At 44.9% G+C, this 12,158-nt stretch overlaps 2 protein-coding genes across 7 annotated transcripts in view; one reads left to right on the top strand and one right to left on the bottom strand.

Annotated features, from left to right (window-relative positions):
* Window positions 1-265: 265 nt before the first annotated feature.
* SNU13 (small nuclear ribonucleoprotein 13) lies at window positions 266-3,283 on the bottom strand. Its single transcript, XM_053977600.1, has 3 exons — window positions 3,202-3,283; window positions 2,290-2,410; window positions 266-1,725 (listed from the first exon to the last, which is right to left on the bottom strand). Exons 1-3 carry the CDS (start codon window positions 3,202-3,204, stop codon window positions 1,463-1,465), a joined length of 387 nt encoding a protein of 128 aa, XP_053833575.1. The 5' UTR covers window positions 3,205-3,283; the 3' UTR covers window positions 266-1,462.
* MEI1 (meiotic double-stranded break formation protein 1) overlaps window positions 3,260-12,158 on the top strand; it is a 38,740-nt gene continuing 29,841 nt past the window's right edge. For 3 of the 6 annotated variants that reach the window (XM_053977591.1, XM_053977593.1, XM_053977590.1), the window contains exons 1-8: window positions 3,260-3,462; window positions 3,717-3,840; window positions 6,652-6,702; window positions 8,526-8,599; window positions 9,366-9,471; window positions 9,996-10,199; window positions 11,379-11,512; window positions 12,010-12,124. In XM_053977591.1, the coding sequence (XP_053833566.1) occupies window positions 3,346-3,462; window positions 3,717-3,840; window positions 6,652-6,702; window positions 8,526-8,599; window positions 9,366-9,471; window positions 9,996-10,199; window positions 11,379-11,512; window positions 12,010-12,124 (925 nt within the window). In that variant the 5' untranslated portion in view covers window positions 3,260-3,345. Of the gene's footprint in view, window positions 3,463-3,716; window positions 3,841-4,476; window positions 4,734-6,651; window positions 6,703-8,525; window positions 8,600-9,365; window positions 9,472-9,995; window positions 10,200-11,378; window positions 11,513-12,009; window positions 12,125-12,158 lie in introns of those variants that run through there. The other 3 variants (XM_053977592.1, XM_053977596.1, XM_053977595.1) reach the window with 3 other exon arrangements.

Below are 12,158 nucleotides of genomic sequence, written 5' to 3'. Positions count from 1 at the left end.
CTGAAGTATTTGTATCAAGTTCACCTCAGCAAGGATTGCTGGTATCAGCCATTTACAAAAATATACAAACACGATGTCTTCAATTTTTCATGAGCTCACTTCATCGGCTTGGGATGTACTTATGAAAGGTATGAATTTAGTGCTTCTGTGGAAACATTACAGGAAAATTTATTTTCCATTCTGCTGTTGCACCTCATGGAGTTTCCACACTATTTTGCTTTGGCATCCTGCAATAGAAAACAAATTTGATATTCCAACACAGGGGTTTAAACTCAGCCAAGCAGAGCAGAAGTGCATTTATTATACAATATGTATTTAACTAAAACTAGGTCCATAAAACCATCACTAATCCAGACTGCTGTTGGTGCTCCATGTTCTTTTTCCAGGACATGAGATGATACAACACTCTCTTCTTGAGACACATATTAATTTATCTGAAAAATTACTTGTTCTCTTGTTTCCTTGGCCATGACTTAAAATGGTTCATCTTCAGTCAGGTGACTAGAGTGCAGTAGCTAAAAAGCATGGCACTTTTTATAATTAACAGCCAGATGTACGGTACTCGTCAGTCACAACAGGCTGCTCTCTGCCCTGTGTTTTGTACTTAACTTCTCTAGGAAACCCAACCTCACTGGTAACAGTCCATGCAAAGGAAACTGAAGAATAAATTACTGCACTGCAATAGCCTTTAGGCAACCTGTGAGCAGTTTAGCTTTACGAGCAGAAACACTCCAGATAGTTGCAAATACTTCACCAAGGGAATGACAATTCTATTTAGCTTTGCAGCATTTTTATTTCTTCTTAAAAAAGTCAGTATTTAAAAATAATCAAGTTAAGAGAGTTCCCCTTGTCTACTGCCACAAGTTTTCTGCTCCCAGCGCATCTCTTACAGAAGAAGTCTCTTGTCTGGTTTCAAGACCAAGGGCTGTGCTGATCTTGGCTCCATCTGCTGCTACACAGTAGCTGCTGCCTGCCTTACACCTGCCTGTGCTGCTCTGTTACTTAACTGACTCCAGCAGCCTGAACACAGGGAACCTTTTTCTCAGTAGCCTAAACCGTTCAGAAACGCAGAGTTACTCACACCTGCTGGAGCCTCAAGTTTAGCAGAAAAACTGCAACACAGAGAAAGCTGATGGGTGGGTTAAAAAAGCCCTGAGCAGGCAGACAGGAAGACAAGAGGGGGACTTTTTTTTCTGTCCTTCTTTTAAACATAAAACAGGAAACACAGTTGTTCAGTCACTTTTCAAGAAGTAATAATATGAAAATGAATGTGTTGGAGTGGAATAATAGAAAAGCGGGGGGATAGGAGGCAGAAACACTAAGACTTAAGCCATTATTAAACAAAAATGTGGCATTTTGAAATGAAACACTGATATTAAAACTATCATCTCAACTGAAGCTAAACATTAATTTCCCCTAATTTGCACTTTCCTATTTCACACACACACATACTCATGGGCACTTAGACCAACAGTCTTTCTATAGCTTGCTGTACAGACTGGATCTGAGGCTTTAGCTGTGATCCCTCCTTGATGGTGATGGAGCAGGCGATGACAGGCCGGGAAACGCCGCATGCCCGGCCCAGGGCTTGCTTGGAGCGCACAAACACGTAAGGTACGTTCTTGTCCTCGCAGAGAAGAGGGAGGTGCAGGATGATCTCCAAGGGCTCTGCATCTGCTGCCATCACAATGAACTCTGCTATCCCTCTGTTCAGTGTTTTGGTGGCTGTAAAAGAAACAGGAGTCAGTCTAGGTCTTTCTGGAAAGCACATCTAATGTAAAACAACTTCAGGAGATGCTGAAAGTGGCATCAGTGGGAAGAAGATCTAGTACATGGGGCTTGGGTTCTAAGAGATTACTGAATTTCTATCCTTAGGAATTGTGGATTTTTTACAAGTTTGACTAGGTGAAGTCCCAAGCAACTGTGAAGGGAGGTTGTGAGCAGGTTGCACTAGAGTTACCTTCAAACTGAAATCTTGTATGGTTCTGTACTAGTTAGGCATCTGGTAACCCTAGTGCCACACCACTGAAGTACGCATGATTACAAACCAAGCACCAGGAACAGTTTGGGAATCTACCAGAATTGCATATAAATGTCAAAAAGATTACAGTTTAGTTCTGTCTCTGAATATTGTTAAAACAGGAGGAAGAGAAAGGAGACACACACCTGCAATAGCTAGATATATATAAAATAAGTGATTCACAGCTACAGAGAAAAGACAATCTCTGCCCATGGCATCTCTCAAAATCTTTGTGACTTGTAGCGCACTTTTCAACATACAAGTCTCACCTTCGTTGGCTCCCTTGCGTAGCTGCTTATAGTTGCAGGACTGCTGCACAAGATCCAGCAGCGTTTTGGTGAGCTGTGCATCAGCCAGCGGGTAAGCTTTGGGATTCACTTCTGCCTCACTCTAAAGGAAAAAGTAGAGAATATTACAATAGGAGCAAAGGAAGCTTTGGTCCGATCAACACTGCACAGGCATCATGTCCACCACATATACTGATTTCTGAAGTCGTGTCTAATCTGCTCTGCCCATACAGAAGAAACACCATTGCATTTTACTCCTAAAAGAGTAAGGATTCTTCTTGTATCAAAGCAAAGGGGAAAGTAAGAAAGATATGCTTTACATCAAAGTAAGGAGTGTATCTACTCACAATCTACACCTTACAAACATTCAGCAGTGCACTTATGGGGCAGTCTTCGGGCGTTTTATACCACAAAGACTACACAAAATTGAACACTTCAGTGCACCTTAACAGTGCAAATTAACCGACTAACAAAAATGTTGAAGAAATCACCAGAAGAGCACGTATCAGGGTTATTTCTGCAAACCACAAGTAGCTTCTAAACGTTAACATGGGCAGCGGGGTGGCACAGCAGCGAGGTCACAAGCGGTGTTAGCGATTGGCGCTGGCAGAGCCGCGGCCTCTCCGGCTCCCAGCACGGCGTGGGGGTGACCCCCGACACACAGTCCCCCATTATCGGGTGTCCCCACGACCGCCAGCCCCCCGGGCCTCCTGCCCCGCCCGCCCGCCCGGCCTCCACGTGCTGCCCGCCGCGCAGCCGGAGGGCGGCCTCCTATCCCAGGCTGGTAGGAGTAGGCAGGAGGAAGAGGAGTTAGAAGAGGAGAAGAAGGAAGAGGAGAAGAAGAGGAGAAGGAGAAGGAGAAGGAAGAGGAGACTGGGGCCCGACGCCACTCACCATGGCTGCGGCGCGGTCGCTGCTGTCGGCCCGAGCGCGCTGTGAGGGAAGAGGCGGGAGCGCTGCTGCGGCCGCCGGAAGGGAGGCGGTGCCGGGGGCGGAGCCGCCATCACCGCGGGGGGCGGAGCCGCACGGCAGCGGCCGATGGCGGCGGGGGCGACGGTGCCGTGCGGCGATCACGGGCCGCGCTGGGCGCTGCCGCTGCGCCCGCCGCTCTGCCTCGCCTGCGCCGTGCAGACCCTGGGCGACGGCAGCGCCTCGGTGGGCAGCGCCTGCCCCGCCGTCCCTTCCCGTGTGCGGCTGGGCCGCAGAGCCCCCTCCCAGCGGGTCCCGCCCCTCCGGCTGGGCTTCTGCTCTCCGGCGCTCAGTTTGGGTCCGGGTGCCGAGGCGACAGGGCTGGCCAAGGGCCGCACCGGCCGGGCCCCGGACTCTAGTGGCCCTTTTCCGCTCGGGGTGGTGGGAGCAGCGCGGGGCTCGGGCCCAAGGCCTAACGGGTTGCTGTGTTTGATCCCTAGCTGGTGCGCAAGAAGCATGTCCTGTCCCGTCTGCAGGATGCCCTGGCCTGGCAGGCGCTGCCAGTCGTCCAGCTGCTGGCACCAGACGAAAGGGTGTGCATGCATTTGATAGGAACTCTCTTTGGTAAGAGCTTTGCTGAGGCCCGGTGCAGCAGCAGGGAGGAGGTAGTTACCTTTTATTGAATACATGTGAAGCTTCCCCACATTTGAAGCCAAAAAAAAAGAGCAAAAGAACATTCAGGTGCCTACTTCCATACTTCACGATCCTGTTGTGTAATTACTCCCTGCTGAAAACTGCCTGTCACTGATTTAGCATAGGTTAATTAATTTTCTCATTTCCCAAGGTGCAGGCTTGGCATGTTCATAAAGCTCTTGCAGTATTTCAGAGTATCTTGATGTATCTGTAAAGTCTTTCTGGAGAATAGGGAGTGCCTGATATTTTACTTTTCCCTGAATGCTCTTCATTCTGGTTTCGTGCCTCTGGAGTTATATGGAGATTCATACAGAAATTAAAGTGTGAGCTTAAAAAGGTGTTGCAGGATTTAATATTGAATGTGCAAACCACAAATCTATGTAGTAGGATTTTTTTACAGCATCACTTTACATTTGTAGAAGTCTTTGTTGCTGTACAATTAAAACCTACTGCTTTCTGCTGAGTCAGCCTCAGCAAAATAGTGTTCAGCAGGATGTGAGAGAGGGTCTTTCCATTAAGTCTCCCTCTGTGATCTTGAACTTCTCTTATTGGTTTCTGTTTTCATAGCAGGGAAATGTCTTTGAAATGTCTAAAATCCTGATGGAGAAGAAATAATGGAATCAAAAGACAGAGGGTAGAGATAAGAGTGCCTTCAAAGTGCAAATATACCAGATTCCTTCAATTCCACCATCTCATTTGCACATCACAGATAATTCTTGTTCCTTGGAGAAAAGTAACCTACAAGACCCTATCCTGCCTTGACATACTGAATTGTTCAAACAGTTGATTGCCCATAAATTGTGTTGGGCATGTTTTGGAAACAGGTTTGTTAGAAACAGAACTTTTGCAGTTTTTATTATTTCAATTGCACATTTTTTTAATAGTGTGTGCACACATAATCCTTTAGAGTAGTGGAAAAAGTGGTGATTGTGGCCAATTGAACCCTACACTGGATGGCCCTAACACAAAATACCTCAGAAGACAAGGATACTGTGCTTGCATTTCAATGCTCTTGTCTGCTTTAATAATTCTCTAAGAAGAGAATTCTCTTTATGATTGGGTGGTTTGAGGACAGCTTTGGGTTGTACTGTGTGGGAGGATGGATTGTAGGAGAATAGAGGTAGTGCTGAAGGCAATTTCACCCCTGAGGAGTTGCAGCTGTACAAATTACCAAAGAGTAGGAACAGGCCTGCCCTTAATAGGTCACAGCTAGGTCCAATAAGGCCTGCCCTTAATAGGGTGCAGCTGTGTCCAATAAGGATGGTCCAATAAGGATGGGTTATAAAAGAGTGGGTTAGCTGGCTGAGAGACAGTTGTAGTTTGTTGGCTGTGCTGCTGTGAGGAGTAGTGGTCAGGTGTTTGTGTTAGGGACAGGAAGAAGTCAGCCAGCCTTGTGGAAGAAAGAGAAAAGGAGTCAGTGTTGCAAGAGCTGCCCGTGAGCACTCACATAGAGAAGGTATGAAAGTCTTACAGTAAGATAATAAACTAACAGTGACAGTCAGTTCCCATCCACTGTTGATTGGTGCCAAGCACTGATGCCAACAATTGGTGGCCCATATGGGGATGGATCCTGATAGTACTGTACTTGGCTTAACTCTTAGAGCAGTTGGAATCCTGGTCTAAGCATGAGGCTACAAACAATGACATGTTTATTTTCAATAGAGCTTGGATGAACCAAGGATCATTTGGTGCAAGAGTGTGAGGGGGCCCTCCCCAGAAGTTTGAGCAGTGCTGTGGAGGAAGTATTAATAGTGAATTCAGGAAAATAGATTTGGAGAGAGAATATTGGAATAAGCACAGGCAGAAGAAAGAGGGTTAAGAGAAGTGGAGTGTTACTTATGAGGTGGTGTGTTTCAGATAGGCCTGAGTTTCATGCAGCTAATATTGTAATGTTCAATAATGCTGTGTACAATTTTTTTCTAAAGAGTTGCTAAGAATTGGGCAGGTGAGGCATGAAATAAGTAATTTTTTCACCTGTCATAACATTGCTTTAGTTGGTCAAAATTCTGAGACATCATGGAGCCTTCAGAGGGGAGGTAGTTTGATTGGATGTATTGGAACAAGTGGTTTAGTGTGGCAGAAGTGGGTGTCCAAACCATATGCCTGATGCTATAGGTTGGAAGGGGCTGGGAGGTGGAGTTTCTTGTCTGCTGGGGTGTAGCAGAGTGAGAGAGTGCTTTATTTTGATGTATCTAGTCTTATGTTCTCATTGTAAAATTAACTTGTGAAGTGATACCTTCAGGTTCAATTTAATGTTGTAATCGTTTCCGGATGATTTAAACCCGGTTTTCAGTACTGTGGAGGGAGAAGACTGTTCATAGTAACTGGTAAGAATGGAGGACACAAAGAACAAAACTCCCAGCTGGGCTCTGACTTCCGTCATTTCGGGGTGTTGTTTCAGCTGTGTAATACTGGATACACACAGTGAGATGTGGTGGTGGCAGCAGTTACATATTTCCTGCCATAGGTGGAGCCATTGACTTCAACTATAAAACACATAAAAATTTGTAAGAGAACCGAGTGTCTCATGTCCCTGTGTCCTGCTTATGGAGGCACCTTTTGCGATACTCCTGGAGAGTATCCGCCCTCGTCTGACAAAGTCAGGCTGGTGTTATGTGAAGCAGAGAAAACACAACAGTTTAAAAAAAAAAAAAAAATCATTTTATTTTAGCAAGAAGGAATTACAGCACTGGTGATCAGAAGCAGGAGTGAGTTCATGACGTGTTGTGGTTTGTCTTGTAGGGATGTTGCATTCTGTGGAAGACAGCAGTGCCCTGAATCTATTAGTTGAAGGTGAGAGACAAATGCCACATCTCAGTTACTGGTAGCTTGTGAAGGGGAGAATCTGTCTTATCCGATACCTATAGTGAGATGCTCAGCTTTGACACAGCTTCAGTGGGGAAGACCATCGATATCCATGGAAAAAAAAAAAAAAAAAAAAAAAAGAGTGGTCTCCTCCAATACTGGGGGTCAGGGGAGTGCATGCATTTTTAAATACTTAACAGTTCTCTGACAGGTTCTGCGTGTGTTATGAGTTTAATATCAGATGGGTGACAGTGCCTCAACTTAGGCATCTTTGGACCTGACCAAATTGTCAAAGCAAATGGAAGTCTATGGGATCTACTGCTTTCTGTACAGGCTGTAGATTCCTCTTTGTGAGCAGTCTCTCATTTAAAACTGAAGGAAATGTCTGCAGGGCTGACAAAGGAATCTCTGCAGTCCGGTTAACCCTGGGCACCTCTGCTGAGTCTAGAGATATCAGCAGTGCAATGATGCATTTCATGACAAGCCATGAAAGAGCTATTACAAACTTCTTCCAGCAGGATTTTAGTTTCCAGACACTTGCCTGAAATGGGTTTGAAAAATGGAGGAGTCTTTCTGTCATGTTACTAGTCTGTTGAGAGATGGATGCTCTCTAACAGAGCAATTTTAAATTAGTGTTACCTAAGTCTTGAAAGTGTTTTAAGTTTCTGAGAATTTGGGGCAAGAAAGGGCTATAAATCTATAAAATCTATAAATTATGTCTCAGACATGCTTCTGCTGAGATGCATAGCTCTGTAGCTGAAGCAGGTCTAGTAATGCCTTGGACATACCAAGAAATGGTGAACACAAAAGTCTCTGGTATTTTTTTTTTAGAATGCTTTCCTAGGATACAAATCAAAACTGTAGGTTTTCCAAATGAGTTGTGCCATGACAGCAAGCTAAATTGAAGACAGCCTTACCAAATTCTGTGTAGATGTGTGCATGCACAGTGTCTCAGTGAAGGGGCTCTTGCCAAAATTTTATCAGCTGAACATTCATGTGCCAGTTCTAGAAGTACTGGAAGAGGAACTTTGCTTCCTGCAACTGGCCTGCTGGTATATGTGTGGAGGCACAGGCAGCCTGCCAGCATCAGGCAACTCCCTTGTGATTTTGTTAGGGAAACCCCAGGTGATGTGTTGCCAGTGCCTGGAAAACATAATTTCTTGCTGATTCCTCTTATTAGTATAGAGCTGGCAGAGCTCTTACAATAATAACAGCACTTGCTTGGGGCTGAGGAGGTGAACAGCACCACTCTGGTGACTGGTGCCTTGCTTTCTGGTAAGGTGTATGGGACATCTGCAGTGGGGAGGAATGGCTGATAGACTTCACTTATCTTAGGGACAGTAGCAGCTGAAGGAGGAACCCTGAGTGTGAATCTAAGGATCCTCAGCTGTTTCAGTTCTGATCTCTTCTTTGGAAGGATGCATTTTTAAAGGCCAGTTTTCATACAGTAGGAAGCCTGGTCTATTAAATTACCATATTTTTTTATACTTTTAATCTTTATTTTTTCCCCTTCCTTTCCTGATTCCTTTTGTTTACTTCTTGTCCTGAGGCTCAGTTTGTTGCTTGCAGCTCATTTCCATGCATGGTTTGTAGTGCAGCTGAAGCAGGATTGCTGGAATGATGCCTCAGAGAGCTTGAGCTGGGCTATCAGAAGTAATAGTGCTGGGAATGCTGCTGTAACCCTGCTCTCTCAGCATGTCTGTGCTCATTTCATTTCTAAGCTCTTTGCTCACTGGTCTGCTAAAGCCCCATGGAAGATGGATTGTGAGTTCTCTTTTGTGTGTGTTACTGATCCTGTTTTTTCTGCCTAGTTCTGGTGAGGCTTGTTGTGGAGCTGAAGTCAGAACAGTACTTATACTGCATTTTGGATGAAAGTCAGAAGGAGGTCAGTGAAGATGAGTTCTCTTCCCCTTCCTTCCAGTCTTTCAGAGGTTGAGGAATGAGTGGCTCTGCAAGACTGGCACATAGCAGTGGGATCACAGAATCATAGAATGGTTTGGGTTGGAAGGAACCTTAAAAATAATCTAATTCCAACCCTCTGGCATGGGCAGGGACACCTTCCACTAGACCAGGTTGCTCAAAGCCCCATCCAACCTGACCTTGGATGTCCTAATGCCAGTTCCCCGCCTGTTATGTTGGCAGTGTTAGTTTCTACCGTGGAGTTTTTATATTGTTCTCATGATACCTTGCATCCACAGGGCTTCATGATACTCTTATGAAGCTGTGTGGTTTCCTCAGATACTTTTTTTCCTCCTTTACTGTTCAGTTATATGAGGAGCTTTCCCAGCCTGTGCTATGGACTCTCACTCTCTTCGTTCCTAAGTTTATGATGGTCCCAAGGGGTACAAAAAAAGGGAAGTAGCAAAAGTGGTGAGAAATTAATCTGCTCATGTAAGAGGTGGAGGGAGGAAAGAGGAAAAGGAATAACAAGCAAGCAATTCCTTGAATTCATTTAAAGACATTTTGGAGACTTAGTGTGGTATTTGGGGTTTTCCTGTGGTTTATCCCAAGTGGTGAAGAAGGCCCATCTTTGGAAAAGATCCTGTTCTGGAAGATGATGCATCACTGAGAACTTGCTGGTTTGGGTGCATTTCTGCTTTTGGACTGTGTCCTCATCAGTGAAACATTGTCCTTCTCTGTCTCCTGTACAGCTCTGCAAAGCAACTACCATGAGAAGCAGCCTGCCCATGTTTTCTCTCTTGGGCAAGCTAGCAGATGCCATCCCAGGCTTTGCTGAAATACTGGTGGTAAAGCACAGTGAGTAGTAGGTCGTGTCCCACTGTCACTCACTGAAGGGTGGTATTCACAGCCCTAGTATACATGCATGCACTCCCCTGTCCCCCGGACGAGTTCATGAAGGTCATGCAAGAAGCCTGTCCAGAAGTCAGAGTGGCATTCAGGCCTCTTGGGATACAGGTCAGAACCTTCATAGCAGCTTGTTATCATGCTTTTAGCCAGGCAAAAGCAGCCTTTGTGAACTGGGGTTGTGGGTCTGCCTCACAGGCAACATACATTTAGGTTTTTTTATCTTGATGCAGTGCCTGGGGGTCTGGTGAGCAACCTGAACTGTTTGTGGAGGGAGCTGGGATGATGGATCTTCATATGGTGAACAGTGAGCTGTACCTCTGCTCAGAGAGACAGATGGTGCTGAGTACATCACCTGATTGTGGCATTTATTAACCTGCATACACCAGTCTGTCCAGTAGGCTTTTGCAAGTTTTCAAGGGAAATAGGTTGGTGCTTTTAAAATGTCAGTGAATGTTTGCTGTTCCTGTTCCTAGATAATTTAGTGGATCATCTGCTGATGGGCTTGACATACCCAAATGAAGGTATAAAGGCTGCTGTCTGCTACTTGTATGGCAAGCTGTACTCCTCTCCTGTTGGCACAGAACGGCTCTCAGGACACTTTGAAGAAAGGCTATGTGGTGTCTTCTTGAATACTCTGGGGTGTGCACAGACAAAGGAGCTGCAGATTAATTGTTTAGGTAAGACATTGCTGAGAGAAGGTGCAAGGGAAGGCTTAGGATGAGGAAGAAGTCCTTGGCTGATTTAGATGCTCTAATGTGGGTTGTTCCATAGAGGATCTTTATGCTGGTTGTCCAAGGCCGTCAATCCTTTCTGTTGCTCCAATGAAGTGGCCCAGACCTGCTTCTGAGCACTCCCAGGCCCTGTTGTTCCCTGATGCCTCACATTTGCCCAGCACTGACTAATCTTAAGTCTCTTCCAAGCTTGTGCTATGGCCTGATCATCTCTCAAAATGTCTGACTGCAAATACTGTGCATGGGCAGGTGGGTTTTGTAGAGCGGTGGGATAGAGTCTAAAAAATACAGTCTTTAGATATGGGGCATAATGTTAATTAGATATAGAGTTAATGTGGAACTGGCACTTTCTTGCAGTTGTCCTTCCAACTGCATGTTTCAGCTGTTGCTGGGTAGCACAATTTCAGCCTTTCTGACATCACTTGTTTGTAAACCACCCAGGGAAGTAATTTTTCTAGAAGGAGGCAAGCAGGAACTGGATTGCTCCTCAGCTTATCTACTCAACTACTAGAAATAGATTATTATTCCTTTGAAAGTAGAATTCTGTAGCTCAGATGATACCCCTGTGAATTTGTACTGATGATTTTTATCATTACCTGTAGCAGTGATCTATACAGTTGTACTGAGGGAGTTTTTTGAAGTGTGGGTATCCTTTAGCTGAACACAGCTGTTTCTGTAAGAGCCTGTGAAAATAGAAGGAGAAGATAAATGCCTGTTCTCTAGGAGGTGTTCTAGAGAAAATGTCTTGTCATTGGGGGTAACTGACTGCTTGGAGAAGAATGCAGGTCAATAGCTCTCCCAAGACACAGTTTAAGGTGTGGTTACTAACAGAAGATAATGCAAGTAGGGAGCTCCTGAGATGCACCCATGTACATACGCGGCTCTGAGAAGGAACAGAGAACAGATCAGACCAGCAAAAAGTATCAGCAACAAGGGGTTGCAAGACATGGGGGTCATGGCAGTATGTGGGGGGACAGTGGGAAGAAGCTCCCTAAATTGGAGGTGAGGCCCTCCAGGAGAGGGGATGAAGTTGGCAACAAGTCTTAGTCTGTAAATAGTTGTGTGTTAATATAATGCTCACTGTGTTGCTCAGTATGGTGCTCATTCTTGCCCTTCCTTTTGCAGGTTTGCTAAAGGAGCTGTTGAAATCTGACCATTTTGTATCTATTTTTATGAATAATTTAAAGACGGAGGAGGAGTCGTCTGAGAATCCTGACTTCTTAGAAGGGGAAAATCCACTGCCACTTGTTCTCAAAAAGGTGATTGCTGAAGTAGTAGTGAATTGTTAGTACCCGTAAATAATTTGCTGGCCTGTAATGAACCTTTATCTAGGGCACTGTATATATAAAAAAGCAGAGTATTCTGTTACAACACCAGCAATAGAGGCTGCACTGAGAAATGGGGATACCTCTGTTGATCACCTTCTTGTTCATTCCTGCATCCTGGAATGGGGAAAATTTTACTCCTGGCCTTACTTACACTTGAGGTCTGATACAGCCCATGCAGCACCAGCATGACTAAGCCTGGGGGCAGAACTATTCTTACTCATGATCTACTCTGTTGTAGTTCTCATGTGCTTTTTTGAATCTCTTTGGTTCAGTGTTTTATCTTACCTTAGCAGGTTTAATCTGTGAAATAAATGCTGAAAGAGAGACCTTAATTTGTGTTTTGAATTTTAAAAAGTAGAACAAACTGTTTCCTACTCACAGCTGCACAGCTGACTTCCTTTCTCCTTTTGACTTTTGCTTCCCAACAGCTCTTGTTGACCAGAGATGAGATGTTACAGGCAGCAAGTTCTCACTGTATGGCTGCAGTGCTGGTTCACTCTCCTAGCAGATATGCTCCTGCTTTTATCCATGCAGATGTCCCAGGTGAACAAATGCAGTAGCATCTTATTTTTCATTC

The sequence above is a fragment of the Vidua macroura genome, chromosome 5 (assembly GCF_024509145.1).
Source record: "Vidua macroura isolate BioBank_ID:100142 chromosome 5, ASM2450914v1, whole genome shotgun sequence".
Lineage (NCBI taxonomy): Eukaryota > Metazoa > Chordata > Aves > Passeriformes > Viduidae > Vidua > Vidua macroura.
The sequence above is the reverse complement of the archived record's forward strand: the minus strand, read 5'-3'. Positions and strand labels throughout refer to the sequence as shown.